The 17,339-nt window shown below is 29.4% G+C and overlaps 1 protein-coding gene across 1 annotated transcript; it reads right to left on the bottom strand.

Annotated features, from left to right (window-relative positions):
* Nucleotides 1-8,571: 8,571 nt before the first annotated feature.
* LOC130976285 (uncharacterized) lies at nucleotides 8,572-11,220 on the bottom strand. Its single transcript, XM_057901107.1, has 3 exons — nucleotides 11,044-11,220; nucleotides 9,874-10,671; nucleotides 8,572-9,791 (listed from the first exon to the last, which is right to left on the bottom strand). The coding sequence occupies exons 2-3, from the start codon at nucleotides 10,658-10,660 to the stop codon at nucleotides 8,764-8,766; spliced, it is 1,815 nt and encodes a 604-aa protein (XP_057757090.1). The 5' UTR covers nucleotides 10,661-10,671; nucleotides 11,044-11,220; the 3' UTR covers nucleotides 8,572-8,763.
* Between the last annotated feature and the right edge of the window lie 6,119 nt (nucleotides 11,221-17,339).

Here is a 17,339-nt window from a genome sequence, read left to right as displayed (position 1 = left end):
TGCATGTATGGGTGTGTATCTGTTTTGGTTTTCTCTTCTCAATTTATAACGGTTAGAGGATAGTTGAGTGTGTTGAGTGGGAGTGTGTTCAGTGCATTTGATATAAAAATTGGTTTTTGCTTCTTGCTCTGCTGCTTTATTACAACATACGTCATCCATTTTGGCATTATTTCTACGTATATCATCAGCTCGTACGAGGGCTAAACGTAAAAAAATAAAGGTGAAAATTTAGTCGACTTTACGTGAAGTTGATAGTCGCGAGAGTTGTTAAATGAAAATTTAGTCAAATTATTTTTAACATTAAAAATTTATGCATGAAATTTAAATTTTAATTTTGTAAAATATAATTCTACACATTTAAATTTTTTTAATAAAACCTAATTAAATTAGTTTATTATAATAAAATTATTTATAATTAATATTATTTTAAATTTTATTATTTAATTTAATTAGATTTAGTTCATAAAAAAATGAATACTAAAAGAGCGATTTATCTCGTTGAAATCAAATTTAAATTTATAATTTCTAATACTATTAAAATATATTAATTAATATTGTAAAGATATTTTAGTCCTTTTAACATTATTATGAATGACGAAAGAGTAGTTTAGTCTCTTTAATAGTTTTTTGAGGATCAAATTCATATATTTATATATTCTTAATTACTAAACGAGATTTTAAGTCTTTTCAAAAGACAACCAAAAAGGTATTTTGATCTTTAAAAAATCAAATCAGAATTTTTAAAATACAAATACTTTAATCATGCTATATATATACTTTTAGCTACCAATCAACTATTCATACATATAGGACTATATATTGAAATATGAAATATCAACGTATTTATATTTCAAATTTTATTAATAATTAATTATATTTTATAAATAACATAATCAAATTTGATTCGTATTTATAATCAAATTTTATAAAATAACATAATTAAAGTAAATTTACATTTGTAATCACAAATCAAAGTATAAAGTATAATAGTGCTGATGTTTTTTCTTTTATTTTTTTGGTGACTTTCTTTTATTAAAATTTGATTATATTACTATAATACGTTTTATTGATTTGATATAAAATATTTGATTATTCTTTTATAAAATATTTGGTTATTTTTATGGTTAATTATTTTGCAAAACGATAAATCAAATAATATACATTTTTTGGTGAGTGTTCAAATAATATGTATGACTAATTTTTTTTATTTATAGAATATTTTGCAAATAAATTGAGGGGTAAATATTATAAAATAGGAAGAAAAATGCCTAAAGAACTTGCATGCTATTGTCTGTTTCAAATTTTGACACCTTTTTGTTCATAGTTGCATTGTCAGCAATAAATAAGTGATTATCGATCACACTACTAATTTATTGGTTTATTAGTTTAATTAATAAATTATAAATTAAATTAATTAATTTAATTTTATTTAAATAAAAATATAAAATAATTCAAATTTAAAATTAAAATTAAAATTATATTTTTTTATTAATATTTTAAAATAATTAAATTTTAATAAATTATAATTTAATTATTATTAAATAATTATATAAAATTTTAAATTTTTAATAATAATTTTTTTAATTTTATTTTTATATTAAATCAACTATTTTTAATTTTAATTCAATTAGATTAAAATCTGGTTCACTAATTTTTTTTATTGAATTAATCGGTCCAGTCCGATCCGGTTCACACAAAAGCATGCATGATATTGTTGCTTCCAGATGTGTTTTTTCGGCTTCTAGATGTTTTTGTCTAGGACAATGAATAATGAAATGAGCAATGCTAGGGCGGGCTAGCAATTTTTGTGATTGTTAGCCATCAACTAGCCATCAATGATGATTTGATGGTGTGAGATTGGTGTGAAATTTCATCCAATGGCTCACCTTCCTCTGCTGGTTACATGCTGGCCAAAATTCAATAAAACTGCTGGCCCCTAGACTTTTCCTAATGAAATTTCAAGTTTTCAATTTCAACTACTCTTTTGACCCATTTGACAGCCTTTATTAGTTTCTTATGCACTTTCTTCATGCTGTCAATAATAATAATAATAATAATAATAATAATAATAATAATATGTTTAATATTTAGATAAATATTACTGATGATTATAATTATAAAATATAATTCATTTAAACATATTAAAAATATTTGCCAAAATAAAGAGTAATTTCAAACTTATTCCTATTAAATAATTCATATATCCATCAAAAGTATTTCTAATTATTATGACAAAAAATTTTAATTTCCACAAAAATTTAAACCAAACTTTTATTAAGATAAGTAACTCACAATAATGTATGTGTTTAATATTTTTATAAGTTTAGTTAACATATATTTTCAGAATAAATTTTAAAATGATCAATTAAAAAAATTCTATAAAAAAATATAAAGTAAAGTATTAAATTGATTTCTTATATTTGGACGTAATTCTGTTTTGATCCTTAAGGTTTAAAGTATCCTATTTGAATAAAAAAAATTTTCGTTTAACTTTAATGTAGTTCCGCCGTAAGATCAAAGTTAAATAAATAACGGAATGTCCTACATAATAGCAATACAATAACAAGATCGATAATTTGAAAAATAAGTACAAGTTCTAGAGACACAAAATCAATCGTAGATGCATCAATACATTTATTTATTATTCTCTTTAGTTCTAATGTTTATAGGAAATATTTCATTTAAATTTGAAGAAAATAATAAATAAATGTATTGATATATTTACGGTTGATTTTGTGCATCTGGCTTGTTCTCTAGATTATCGACCTTATTCTTGTACTACTGTCATGTCACGTAGGATATTCTGTTAATTATTTAACTTTGACCTCACAGTAAGATTACATTGAAAATAAGTGAAACTTTTTTAATTTAAATAAGACACTTTAAATTTTAAGAATTAAAAAATGATTACGCTTAGACCAATTTAATACTTTACTCAAAAATATAAAATTTAAATTTAGAATGTATTTATTATAATAAAATGCTTAAGAATTTATATTAATAGTATGTATTCTTAACACACACATAATTAAATTCTATTGTTATTTACATTAATTGAAAGTTGAAACCAAATAAAGATGAAAACATCGTTGGTATCATCTATTATTGCTATGCTTTGGAAAGCCAAGATGGAAAGACCTTTGGCGGCAACATGTTTTCTCACTCAAGGCAGAGCACCTAGTTTCAAATGCTTAGCTGGTTTTGCATTTCATTGGGACTCGCAATTTGCAAAACTCACCTTGTCCAATAAATTCTTCAATGCATAATTAATAATCAAAACCCAAAACTTGTTTCATCTTTAATTATACAGGTATTCTTTGTTAGCATAATAATTTATTGACAGACGGGTTTGGGGAAAATTTTGTTATTAATAATTTATTTTTACATTATTAAAATTTAAGATTTAAGAAATAAAATTTAAAATTTAGTATAACATATACTTTTGTTGATTGAATATGGACAAAAAAATAATAAAATTTGTTAATATGTAAAACTCTAATATATATGAAAGTGAAATAAGTGAAATCCTGCCTGCATGGTGTAAATTTTTCGTGTATCGTGCACAGGTTTTCCACATGGTGCGAAAAGCACTTGGACCTGTACATTGTACACTTGTAATTTGTAGGTTGCGAAAAGTGGCTAGGATTAGAGGAGTGGATTATATGTATAATTATGAAAAATTAATGTGTTTTTTATGGATATTTAGACATTTTTTTTTAAATTAAAAACTACAAATTGGAGTATGTGTTAAATAAGCTTCATCATTTGCTATCTATACAATGCGACAAGGTAATTATTTAAATCCTTCAATGGCATTGCATGCATGCAAAAAAAAGTCGGTAATTTCTCAAAAAATCACAATATGTTATAAAATTATTCTAATAATGAAAAATTTAAAATAAGAAAATTTAAATATATTACGAATCGTTGAAATTCGTGGAAACAATTCCTCAATAAAAAATCGAGCTCCTCCCAAGAAAGCTAACTTTAACCACATTCCATTAGATTGGTCATAATAGGTGAGTAGATCTAACCATCATTCGGTAAAGTAGAGATTATTGCCCCTTCTTTAAACGCTTACATTCATGTAGTTGGAACCCGAATCAGTGAAGACAACTCGATGAGGTATTTCATGGATGTGATGCATTGTAAACGATTATGACAAAAGACAATTGAACTAGAACATTAGACGATAAGAATAACTTAGAGTAACAACAATAAATAAATTATCAAAAGAATAATATAATAGAATGAGTATATGAAAAATATTATAAAAAATTATAAATTGTACCTTAAAATGATCAAGTTCAATAAAAAACGAAGAATACATTCTTATTCTATGAAGTAGTAAAAAAATACTATATATAAAATTATGAGCTGACTCTCAAATTTAGATTCATGTACGACAGAAAAATACTATTTATAGATCTTAGTAAAACAAATATAAATATGTAAATTAATTACTATTAAGGCAATTTTTTATTATGTACAGTAATTACACATTATAATTGATAAGTAGTTTAATAGTGTATTAAATATTGATTTGATATAATTATAATGAAGATATGTTCCTAAATTAGTATAATTATATATTATTCATTAAATATTAAATATAATATAATAATATAATTATAACAAATAATTTAGAATAGATGAAAATTTTCATTCGTTTTGGAGGGAAAACGAACTCACAAGAGAGCGACACGTCACTCTTATTAGTTGGGGAAAAATCCAATTTTAGTATATTAAGTAGATGATAAGAATGATATGTGAAGTTTTCCGGCAGCCCATAAGACCACTTGAGATCCACCCCTATGATGGATTCAATAAGAGAATTATGTTAAATTTTAGGAGGAATGAAAATGCTAAGAGTAGATCGAAACTTATAGATTTTTTAGTTATTTTTTGTTAATTTAAGTTTTATTCTTTTTTAATAAATTTCTATAATTTCACTCAATTTTTTATTAGATTCTTATAGTTTAAAAAATTATAATTTTATATAAAATTTTAAAATTAAATTCTGGTTGTTTAAATATAATTACAGAGAGCAAAAATACTAATGTGATCTGAACAAAATAAAAAATGTAACGCATCTTAAATTATAAAGTCTGAATTCTAAATTCTAAAACTTAAATTCTAAATCTTAAATTTTGGACTTTAAATCTAAAATTTGAAACCTTAAAATCTAAATCATAAATTCTAAAATTTAAATTTAAGTTATTGATATAAAATATAATAAACAAGGAGTTATGATTTATTTAATTGACTAAGAGTACAATGCTCTCTACTTAGTGACTTAAGAATGAGCCTTGTATTTTAAAAATTTTAAGATGAAATCCTATATTAGAACAAAATTTTTGGAAATAGAAATTCTATCATGAAATTTAAGAATTTCATTAAAAACTTTATACAAAAAGGGACCTAATTAAAAAATATAAAGACTTTATTAAAAATGTTTTATCTGATGGAATTTAACTGAAATTTTTGTATAATACAAAGATTTGATTACAAAATTTTAAACTATAAAAACCTAAAAAGAAAATAGAAATATAAAGAACTACAGAATAATTGAATTTATGTTTTCTTTTACTTTTCTATTTTTTTCAAATGAAATTACATTTTAAATATCAATATATTTTTTTTTCACGTGCTTCTGACCTAACATGGATATTTAAAACTGATTTAATTGTTAAGCACCACCTAATTGAAACTCTATTCTAGACACACCTTTAACTTGATATTTAATAATTTCTTAGTGTATATGTTTGTATCACTCCCTTGAAGAAACACTGGTTGTATAATATACCTAATACTTAATACCTAAAAGAGTTTGTTTAGCTACATGAAATTTAAAATCCAAATGGATACTATGTTAAATGAGCTGATGAGTTGATAGTTTCAGAATATAAACATGAGAGAAGTTTGTGACATATATTTCATGAGTTTTTTTTTGTGACATATATTTCATGAGTTGAATATGAATGTTATGGCTATAGCCTATAGGAAAGTAATTAAATAATTACACATGCATCATCAAGCATGCTTACGTTACATCTTGCTTCAAATCTTTGGAGCTCTCGGAAAAGAAATGTGTAGATGATGCATATGCAGTGAATAATTTATAAAGAATGAAATTGAAAAAAAATTGTATGTTCTAAATTATTTAAATTATGATATTGATGATTTGATTAATAAAAAAATAAAAATTGAGAAACAAAAAATTGAATTATTCTTATTTTTTTAAAATTTTTTAACATAAAAATCTTTAAAAGATATTTATTAAGCAGTTATTTTTATGTACTCTTCATGTATTCATATTACAAAATTAATTATAATTAAACACGTATTATTGCTAATGAAAAATATCTAAATAACAAGAATAATCAAATCGTTACAAAGATTATAAAAAATAATTAACGAGTCAGACGAGTCCATAAAATTACGTAGGAGAAGAGAGATGATACAAGCATAATTAATTGAAGACATTTTAATAAAGATATTAAAAATGTCTGATCAATTTATACATCTAAATCGAATCATGTTTAAATTTTTTATAAAAAAGATAAATATATTTTTGATTTTTTTAAAAAGAAAATAAAAAAATATGATCCAATGGGTTATGTAAATTGGTTGGTTTGATCGGATCTAATAACAATTGAGTTTATTGTTATTCTTATAAAAAAATTGATTTTATTCTAATTTATTAAAAAATTTAAAAATAATTGATTCATTAATACGTCTAATAATAATAATAATAATACGATACATAAGTATATTTACAAAAAACATTTTACACGTTGTCTTAATGAAAGCAATCTCCTAATTAATTCAGTGTGGAGTTGTGGACACCAGCCTCTACTCCACAACATATATCCCGGTCCACTAAATTAAAATGTCTGAAAAGAAGAACTTGCCAATGTAAAAGAATATTATGACTTATGAGCCAACCAAACAATTCACAAGTATATATAGGAGCTATGTATTATTTTAACAGAAAGAATTAAACAAGTTTTAGCGGAAAGAACAAAATATGTACATATCCAACTGCTTCAATCAACTGCAGTGTCTTCTTTCACTCAAAGAATATTGATTTGAAGTAAGTTTTAGTGGAAATAATAAAATACGTATATACCTAACGAAGGTCAACTACTTCGCAGTGTCTTCCTCCGTTCAGAGAATATTGATTTGTACTTTGTGAGACAATCACCAAAACAACAAAATTAGGTCAAAAAATAAACTATCAATTCAATATCTAAAATATTTAGTGGCTGACAAAATTTTTTTTGAAAAATATTATTAATAAAATAATTCTTAAACAATTTAAAAAAATGATAAAAATAACTGATAAATATTATATTTTTTGTTAGTATCCGAATTTTTGAAGTAACATTTGAAAAAATATTTAAAAAATATATAAAAATATTCTGTACAAAATTTGATCTCTAATTTTTTATTTTTTTTTTTAAAAATATATTTATTCACAATTATTTTTTTATATTGACTTGATATAAAATTACCAAATTTTAAAAATAAAAATATTTTTTTAATAATAATTATAAAAATTTACATAAAAATATTATTTCTAAATTTTTTTGAATATATATTAATGTCCAGCTCTTTTGTCACATTTTTTAATTTTCATAGTAATTCACAGATTTTAAATATAAAAACACAGCAAAAATTCATAATTTTTTTATCGTGCTGCTTCTGATTTCTTTACCGAAAATTGCTTTCAAGAAGTAGATTTCCACCCTCTTAATGTACAAGACATGTATATCGAATTGAAAAACGACAAAGAAATATCATGAGACATTAGGTGTTTGTAAGATTATATGTTATAAAATTTAATTTAAAATTTAATATGAAATACATTATTTTAATGTTTGGTCTCATTTTAATTTACACTTAAATCATTTTTAATTATTTCAAATAATTTTAATTAAATTGTAGGAATTTAACTAAAATAAAAAATAAAAAATTATAAAATAAAAAGTTATATATCATATTTAAAAGATATTATACACAAAAAATTTGCAATGAAAAATTAAAATTGTGTAGATGTAAAAAATGAAAAATTTGTATATTTGACTGAAAAAAAATATAATTTTACAAATAATTGAGAAAAAATTTACTGTTAGATTGATTTAAATTTATTTTCTATCAAATTTTTTGTAGATAATAAAAAAATAAAATAATAAAATACAAAAATACAACTGAGTACAACTAATTTATTTAAATATATTTTGATTGAATTTGTATTACAAACATTATAATAAATAATATTATAATATTCATTGAACAGAGGTTTAATAGATTATAGAAGTGACACTGTTTTACTCATTCGTTTTTAAAATGATACGGTATTATTAATTAATAATATTACATATTTATAGAACTTTCTAGATTTATCATCATTTTGTTTTTATAATATTAAATATTTATATATTATGATAAACAAGTCTAGAAATAAAGTAAATAAATTACGTCACTAGAAATATCTAGAAAGATAATATCTAAAAATATCTAAAAATTATAATGAATCAATACGTGAATTCTATTAATAGGCCATCATGAAACTCATTGTAAACACATCAAAAACACATCAAGTTACCATCTTTTATACTTTCTCCTTAACTCATCAATAATATAACTATTAATTTTTTCAAACTATTCATCTAAATTAGTCCTTCATCAAAATTATCCTTAGTATTCTTACTATATAATTCAAGTCCGTCATAATCAAAAGAGCAAGGAAATAAGAGGTCATAGAGGATCCAACTTCGCTCCCATCGCCGCATCCTGAGGAACTGTAGGAATAACCGAAATCGGGACTGTCCCAACAACACCATCTGGACCATTCAAAATCTCCACATCAGGGTCGGCCTCAGGTCGGGTAGTTTCAGCAGAAGGTGCTCCAGAAGTCTTGGCCTTCGGATTAGGAGCAGAGGTCTCATCTTCATTAGGGGCCGGCACAATCTTACCATCCTCCACAATGTTATTCATACTAAACAGAGAAAGATCTGCGTGAGGAGCCAGAACCCTGACCTGAGCTTTCAGATTTTCATACAATGCGGTCATACCATTCGCTATGTGTTCCTGCAGCTCAGCATAATCATAATAGGAGGACTGGAGCTTTTTCTTAACCCGAAGAAGCTCACCATAAGTTTGGATATAATTCTCCCTGGCCAAGTTGGCAACTGCCTCCGCCTCAGTAGCCCGGGCCTTCTCCTTCTCTAAAGAGAGCTCCAGCCCAATATTTTTCGCCTCCAACTCAAGCCTCAGCCCCTCCGCCCTCTCCAATTTAGTTTTAGCATTCTCAAGAGAGGCACTGGTAGTGTTAACAGGGGACTTCTTGAACTTCCTTGACAACGCGGCACTAAGGTTAGCCATCCGGACACTGGTGCTGGATATAAAATCAAGGTGCTTGCGGATGGACACATCGTCAGTCGGGACATAACCATACGGAGCGATATGCTCCTCAGCAAAGGCCACGCCGTCAAAATTCTTGTCATTGAGGTCATAAGCACCAGAAGTTCTTTGTCTCTTAGGAGAAGGCCCGGCCGAAGAAGGGGAAGAAGCAGCACCAGAGCTTGCGAGAGGCGGATCGGTAGGAGCCACACGAACTTGAGGAGTCGGTATATTCTTCCTCGGTCCTTGAGGACCCGAGCCCAGTTTCTTCGGCGGGACCTGAGAAGAACCCTCCCCGGATGTCTTTCTTTGTAGATTTTGAGCAGCCACAGTTTTCTTGGTCTTACGAAGGACCTTCATTGAATCAGATCCCGAAGCCATCTCTGAAAAGAAAAAATCATAAAAATAGTTACTTAATGGCAACCACAAACTAAGACAGTAAAAATTTAAGAAGTCGGGCACTACCTAGTTCGGAACGCAGAAGAGTAGGATCCCCTAAAAACTTCTTCGTATCCAAATGAGGAGGCTCCCCCCAATGCTCCTCCAAAACACCCACAAAGGCCCTCTCTACCTTGTCAAGACTCTCTAACGAATACTTAAGCACTACAGGGTTCTCTTGCCACCAAAGGGGAAAAGTGGGTTCCTTATTCTTATCCAAAAAAAAGGGGTGAACTTCATCCACAGCTCGAACCTTGAAATAAAAATTTTTAAAATCATGGAAAGAGTCATTAAAAATGGAGAAAACTTTTCTACCCTGGGTAGCCCGGAAGGAAATCCAAGAAGCCTTCTTCTTGGCCGTCCCCACCTTGGTCAGCACAAACAAGTAAAGAAAAAGGCAGAGGGAAGGTCGGACGCCCAACTCCTGACACAACAACTGAAAAATTTTCATGAAAGCCCAAGAGTTGGGATGAAGCTGAGTAGGAGCAAGATTACAATTCCAAAGAATTTCAGTCTCAAACTCAGTAAAAGGAATGGTAATACCTAACTTGGTAAAAAAGCAATCGTACGCATAAAAGAATGGACGCTCTGCCTGATTTAGAGGAGGAAAACTGACCCTCTTCTCGGAGTCAGGTGCCACTAACTCATAGTCACCCTCATCCTCCCTATTCCCAAAAATCCTATGATATCTCTTAAAATTTTCACAGTACTCCCGATCTGCTACAGTAACACAACCCAATACTATAGAATCTAACCAGTCAGTCATACCAGGAGGAATCTTTGTGGACATTTCAACAATATTTTTACGAGACATAGATACTACACCTACAAAAAGAAAATGAAAATGTGTCACTACCAAACAACTCGGCCAAAATACGAAAATGAAGAAATAACCATCAAACAACAACAAGACAACAAAGGGCGCCCAAGGTTCACGAAAACAAAATGATCACCGCAATCCAGAGACACCCTTTGGAGGCAGCACAAGCACAGAAAAAAACCGCAAAGGATCAAAGAAAATCAAAAGCCCTAACCCTAGCCTTTCAACAGCAGTAATAATAAAGATCAAAACTTTATTCAAAACTTTAGAGGAAACGAAAACATGCAGCACTACCAGAATCAAACACAAAACATGAAAGAAGGATCACAACTGTCATCAAACAAGAAAAACCCAAAATACTGCAAGCGAGTACCAACCTAAAAAGAAGAGGCAGAAACGATGACAAACAAGCGGCAAATTCACGAACGATTCACACCAATAATCGTCTCGAAACTTCAAAGAGCAGGAAAATTTGGGGTAAACAAAAAAAACAAAATGAGAGAAAGAGGCTTTTTCTAGAAAACGAAACAAAGCAGATAAAAGAAAAATGGAAAGAAAAGTAAGATTTTGAACAAAATACAAAGAGGGAAAGCGAAACGGCAAAAGAGTAAAAGCCTACTTGAGAATGACGCAGCATTTAAAAGCATTAAAAACACATAGGATGTATTTTGCAACTACGTTGGAGAGGATAAAAGTGCGTTGAAATTCCTTTAACGCTGGTTCTTGATGTTTGGCAACTCTTTTCCTCTAAACACACAAGTGATTTTGCAATCTAAAAGCGCGTTTATTGGAAGCAAAAAATTGTTGCTTCTGCGTTCACTTCAACGTGCGTTAGCCTTTGATGATCGTTATTGATTTTTTGCAAGAGAATTTTTAGATTTATTTCAAGTCATTTCAAGTATTTTATATATTTTGATTTTTTTAATTAAATTTGTTATTGTAATTCTATCATAATATAAATTATTGATCTTATTAAAAATGACAAAATAAATAAAAAACTGATCATACATAACAATAGAATCATAAGTAATAAAATTTTACAGTTCAAAATAATACTAAATAAAAGAATATTGAGCGTACTAAAAAATTATAGAATATTTTTTTATTTGATATTGTAAAATTTATTATTGTAATTCTTATTCACTGTTTATTATTCTAATTTGTTATAATATGTATTATTGTTTTTATTGAAAATGATAAATTAAATAAAAAATTAATCATAAATAATAATAAAAGCATAGTAAAAAATTAGAACCCAAAACGGTAAACAAAATAAGATTATTGAGAGTACTTATATAGAATACTAAAATATGTTATTTTATATATTATTTTTAATTTAATAAATAAATATTAATTTTTATTATAATAGTAAAAAATTATAACAAATTAAAATAGATTTTTATAAAAAATACTATATAAAAAATATAAAAAAGATTAAATATACTAAAAAATAACATTATAATTTAATATTATATTTTTTTAGTAATTAACTAATTATCTATCTAAAAGTAATTTTAACTAATATTATTCAAATAATTTCATTTTATCAAAATTAATTTTAGTATAAAATTGCCAAACAAAAATTATATTAGTACAAACTCCCTTTTATTTAAAATCAATTTTACAAAATCACTTTTATTTAAATTTCAGTTTGACCAACTCTAATCTAAACACACACATAATTTACCTGAAAAGAATAAACCATCAAATAATTACACATGCATCATTAAGCATACTTACGTCACATCTTGCTTCAAATCTTCGGAGCTCTCGGATAAGAAACCTGTAAATAGTGCATATGCAGGGGATAATTTATGAAGAACGAAACTAAAAAAAAATTATGTTCTAAACTATTTAAATTATGATATTGATGATTTGATTAATAAAAAAAAAATTAAACTATTCTTATTTTTTTATTATTTTTTAACGTAAAAATCGTAAAAAATATTTATTAAGTAGTTATTTTTGGGTACTCTTTATATATTTATATTACAAAATTAATTATAATTAAACACATATTATTGCTAATGAAAAATATCTATATAACAAGAATAATCAAATCGTTACAAAGACTATAAAAAATACCTAACGAATCACGACGTGTCCATAAAATTACGTAACAGAGATGATACGAGCATAATTAATTTAGTGTGGACACCAGTTTCTACCCCACAACATATATCCCGGTCCATTAAAATGTCTTAAAAAAAGAACTTGTCAGAAAGAACTAAACCAAATTTTAGGGAAAAGAACAAAATATGTACATATCTAACGAAGGACAACTGCCTCAATCAATCAACTACAGTGTCTTCTTCCACTCAGAGAGCATTAATTTAAAGCAAGTTTTAGCGGAAAGAACAAAATATGTACATATCCAATGAAGATCAACTGCTTCGCAGTGTCTTACTCCATTCAGAGAATATTAATTTGTATTTGGTCGGACAATCACCAAAACAATAAAATTAGGTAAAAAAAATAAATTATCAATTTAATATCTAAAATATTTAGTGGCAGATAAAATTTTTTTTTAAAAAATATTATTAATAAAATAATTCTTAAACAATTTTAAAAAGTGACAAAAATAACTGATAAATATTATATTTTTTGTGAGTATCCGAATTGTTGAAGTAATATTTGAAAAAATATTTAAAAAATGTGTAAAAAATATTTTGTACAAAATTTGATCTCTAATTTTTTTTAAATATATTTATTTACAATTTTTTTTATGTTGACTTGATATTAAATTACCAAATTTTAAAGATAAAAATATCTTTTTTTAATAATAATTACAAAAATTTACATAAAAATATTATTTCTAATTTTTTTTAAAAATATATATTAATGTCTAGTTCTTTTGTCACATTTTTTAATTTTCATAGTAATTCACAATTTTCAAATATAAAAACACAGCAAAAATTCATATTTTTTTATTGTGCTGCTCTCAAGAAGTAGATTTTTACCCTATTAATGTACAACACATATATATCGAGTTGAAAACGACAAGGAAATATCATGAGATAGGTGTATAAGTTTCAATAATTATTGAGTCTACTGTTTACAACTTAAAAGTTGGACAGGAAAAAGACTAAAAGCTTCTCTAATGATGGTTTTTAATTTTATTTTATTTTGGATTTACAAAGTGTTATGTAAGTATTTGTAAGATTATATGTTATAAAATTTAATTTAAAATTTAATATGAAATATATTATTTTAATGTTTGGTCTTATTTTAATTTACACTTGAATCATTTTTAACTATTTCAAATAATTTTAAGGAAAAAAGACAAATTAGTCTCTGAGCTTTTAAATCGTGGATTAATCTATCCCTGAAGACCTAAAAATACTAAAACGCCCCATACTATTCAAAACGTGTGACAGATCGATCCTTCCGTCCAAAATGCTCTCCAAGACGTAACGGAGAGGGGTGATGTGTCGCTTAGGTGGCGTGTGTTAGACCTAGGTGGCAAGACGGGACCGTTGAGGATGCTTGGTGTGCCCGTTTGGAAAAAGTCTTGGACAAATAGGTCCTTATGATTGAAAACGACAACGTTTTGAGAACGTTGGCTGTAGTCCTTGAGTTTCGTCACAATTCCAAAGAAGCCCATATCAATCACACACAATTCCAAAGAAGCCCTAACACACATATGTATGATCTTTTCCCTAAAAAAAAAAACGATTGATCTTCTTCCCGTCGTCGTCTTCGTGTAAGGTTGCGCTAGTGAAGCTTCGTTGGTGGAGTTGCGGGTGTCATCGGTAGTGGTAAGTACCCTTAATGCGAAACTGGATGTGACTGTTACTTTTGAACATTATCTGCTGTGCATGTCGTGGGTTGGGGTTTAGGTGTAATGTAGTGTTGGGAGGGACATGGAAGATGAGTTGTGTGTGGCTTATGGCTTAGGTAGTTGTTTATTTGCTAATGCTTAGTGGTAATCGTTGAGTCAAACAATGATGCAGATGGTAGATATTTTCGTGATTCCTGTTTTCCATCACGGGGGCTATTTTTAATGGGCTCCGACTGGTGAGTTAGTTTATGTCGATGGTAAGGTTGAGAGGTTCCCCCCCCCCCATGGACCTGGATTTTGTAAATTTCGGTGATTTGATAACACTGTTCAAAGGATTGGGATATCAATCACACAAGGAGGTATACTGGTATGATCCAAAGAGCAAGGATATGGAGTCAGGGCTGCATGTTCTGAGGGGAGATGCAGGCATCAACCAGATGCGCCAAGCAAAGATGACAAATAAAGATACTGATGAGTTCTATATATTTTTTGATCATCCTATTGATGATCCAGAGCCTGTAGATTGTGATGGCAAGGAAAATGTTGAGGCAGAGGAAGATGATGTTGGTGTCGAGGTGGATGAATTGGGTGAGTCGTCAATGGAGCACGATAGTTACGAGAGCGCAGAGAATGAGCCATATGCACCTCCACCTCCCGGTGATGAAAGTAACAGTGATAGTGGGGAATCTGTTGTCAGTGGGTCTGTGTCTGGCAGAGGAAAGAGGAAACAAGTGCCTCAAAACTCTAAGAGAACCCCTCAGCCAAGTAAACAACCCAGGAAGCAAGCGCAACGTGTGGCTCAAAGAACAAGGTCTGCTGTAAGAAAGAAAGGGCCTGCCCATGAGCCCGAGGAAGGTGGGCCTGGTGGAAAGTCCAGTGGATATAGGCCTACAGGAGAGCCCAGTAGATGTAGGCCTGAAACAGAGCCCAATAGGGCCAGAGGACTAAGGCCAGCACTGATAGACTACATGAGTGATGTAGACACGGATGGTGATGATATTGTATGGGAGTATGAATCTGAGGAGCTGCATACACCCGTTTCTTTTGAGGATGAGGGAAACAAACATCAGTGGCCTGAGTTCAATGACCAATATAGTTTCGGAGAGGGAAGATTTGAGCTTGGAACAAGGTTTGCAACAATTGAGAGGTTCAAAGAGGTGGTAAAGAATACCTTCATTGTTGAAGGCCGGGAGTTGGTTTGGATCAAGAATGACAGGGAAAGAGTCAGGGTTGGGTGCAAGGACGAAAAGTGTGCTTGGATTGCCCACTTGTCTTACAATCGGCAACTACAATGCTTCCAAGTCAAGACGTATAGAAACGAGCACACTTGTGCAAGGGACCTTGGAAGCAACACCGCTGATCAACACTGGATCAGTAAAAAGGTGGAGAAGAGGATGACAACACACCGCATATGACAACTCATGAAGCTATTGATTTTCTAAGAGAGGAATTTGACCTTACTGCACACCCAAAGATGGTGTATAGAGCTGTGAAGGAGGCAAGGGAGAGGATCATGGGTAGCGAAAGGCAACAGAACGGAAAATTGAGGGATTACTTATTAGAGATACATAGAAGTAACCCTGGGTCTTCTGCATTGCTAGACCTGATTCCTCAGCCTCAAGCAGCCCCTATGTTTGACAAGTTGTATGTTTGTTTTAAGGCCTGCAAGCAGGGATTCAAGAGTGGCTGTAGACCATTGATCCACTTAGATGGAGCATTTCTTAAAACATACCATGGGGACAACTACTTTCTGCTATTGCACAGGATGCTAACAACTAGTTCTACGTGGTTGCATATGCAGTTGCAAGATCAGAGAACAAAGAATCTTGGAAGTGGTTCTTAACATGCTTAAAGGAGGATATTGGTGATGTAGCCAACCACGGTTGGAATTTTATGTCGGATCAACAGAAGGTTAGTTCCCTTTTTGTCATTCCCTGTTTGTTGTGTCAGTCATTTTCTGGATTATATATTGTTGTAAACATAGCTTGATGCCTTCATTGTTGTTAGGGACTGTTACCTGCACTAAAAGAGGTAATGCCTGGTGCACATGTCAGAAACTGCATCATGCATATGTGGAAGAATTTCGTTAACCAATTCAAGGATCTATATATAAGAGAAATAGTCTGGGACTGTGCTAGATGCACCACCATCTCAGAGTTAAAGACAACCATGGAAAGACTAAAAGTAGTGAAAAAGGATGCTTGGGCCTACCTTATGAAATTTGAACCTACTACCTGGGTTAGAGCATACTTTAGCCATGGTCCCAAGGTCGACAACCTAACAAACAACATGTGCGAGTCGTTTAACGCAAAGGTGGTGAAGTACAGATGCAAGCCCATACTTACAATGTGCGAGGAATTACGGTGCTATGTGATGCGGCGAATGGCTCAACACAAGAAACTTCTGGGGACTCATGAAGGGAAACTGGTGCCAGTGCAAGAGAAAAGGCTACAGAGGCTTATCAAACCAAGCAACAAATGGACAGCGGAGTAGATTGGTGATAACGAGTGCAAACGGTTTGAAGTCACTTACAAGGGATCCAAAGTTGATGTGGATCTGATCAAACACAGCTGCTCGTGTAACAAATGGCAACTCACTGGTTAGTTAGCTTCCTGAATTTCAAGTTTAACATGCTGTGCATTTTTTTAATTTAACCATGCTGTGTATTCATAGTTCATGTGAGTTTCAATTTTAATCATAGATGATGTTAACCATGTTGTGAATTTGGACATGCTTGGGGTGAATCTAATTAACATGCTGTGAATCTGTTGATGTTAAATATGCTGTGAATTTTGAGATATTAGCCATGCTGTGAATTTATGTTAAGTCTTGATATTTTAATGATGTTTATGCAATTCTGTTGTTGTGAAACTGCTGTGATGCTATCAAGGG

The sequence above is a fragment of the Arachis stenosperma genome, chromosome 4 (genome assembly GCF_014773155.1).
Source record: "Arachis stenosperma cultivar V10309 chromosome 4, arast.V10309.gnm1.PFL2, whole genome shotgun sequence".
In the NCBI taxonomy this organism is placed as follows: domain Eukaryota; kingdom Viridiplantae; phylum Streptophyta; class Magnoliopsida; order Fabales; family Fabaceae; genus Arachis; species Arachis stenosperma.
Note: the sequence above shows the minus strand (reverse complement) of the source record. Positions and strands in the feature narration are given on the sequence as shown.

What these genes read in the sequence shown, in the direction of transcription:
- LOC130976285 (XM_057901107.1), bottom strand. Translation starts at nt 10,660, where the DNA reads ATGTCTCGTAAAAATATTGTTGAAATGTCCACAAAGATTCCTCCTGGT. An exon ending in TCTTCTGCGTTCCGAACTAG is followed by an intron (nt 9,792 to 9,873) that starts GTAGTGCCCGAC and finishes TTTTCTTTTCAG; the next exon opens with AGATGGCTTCGGGATCTGAT.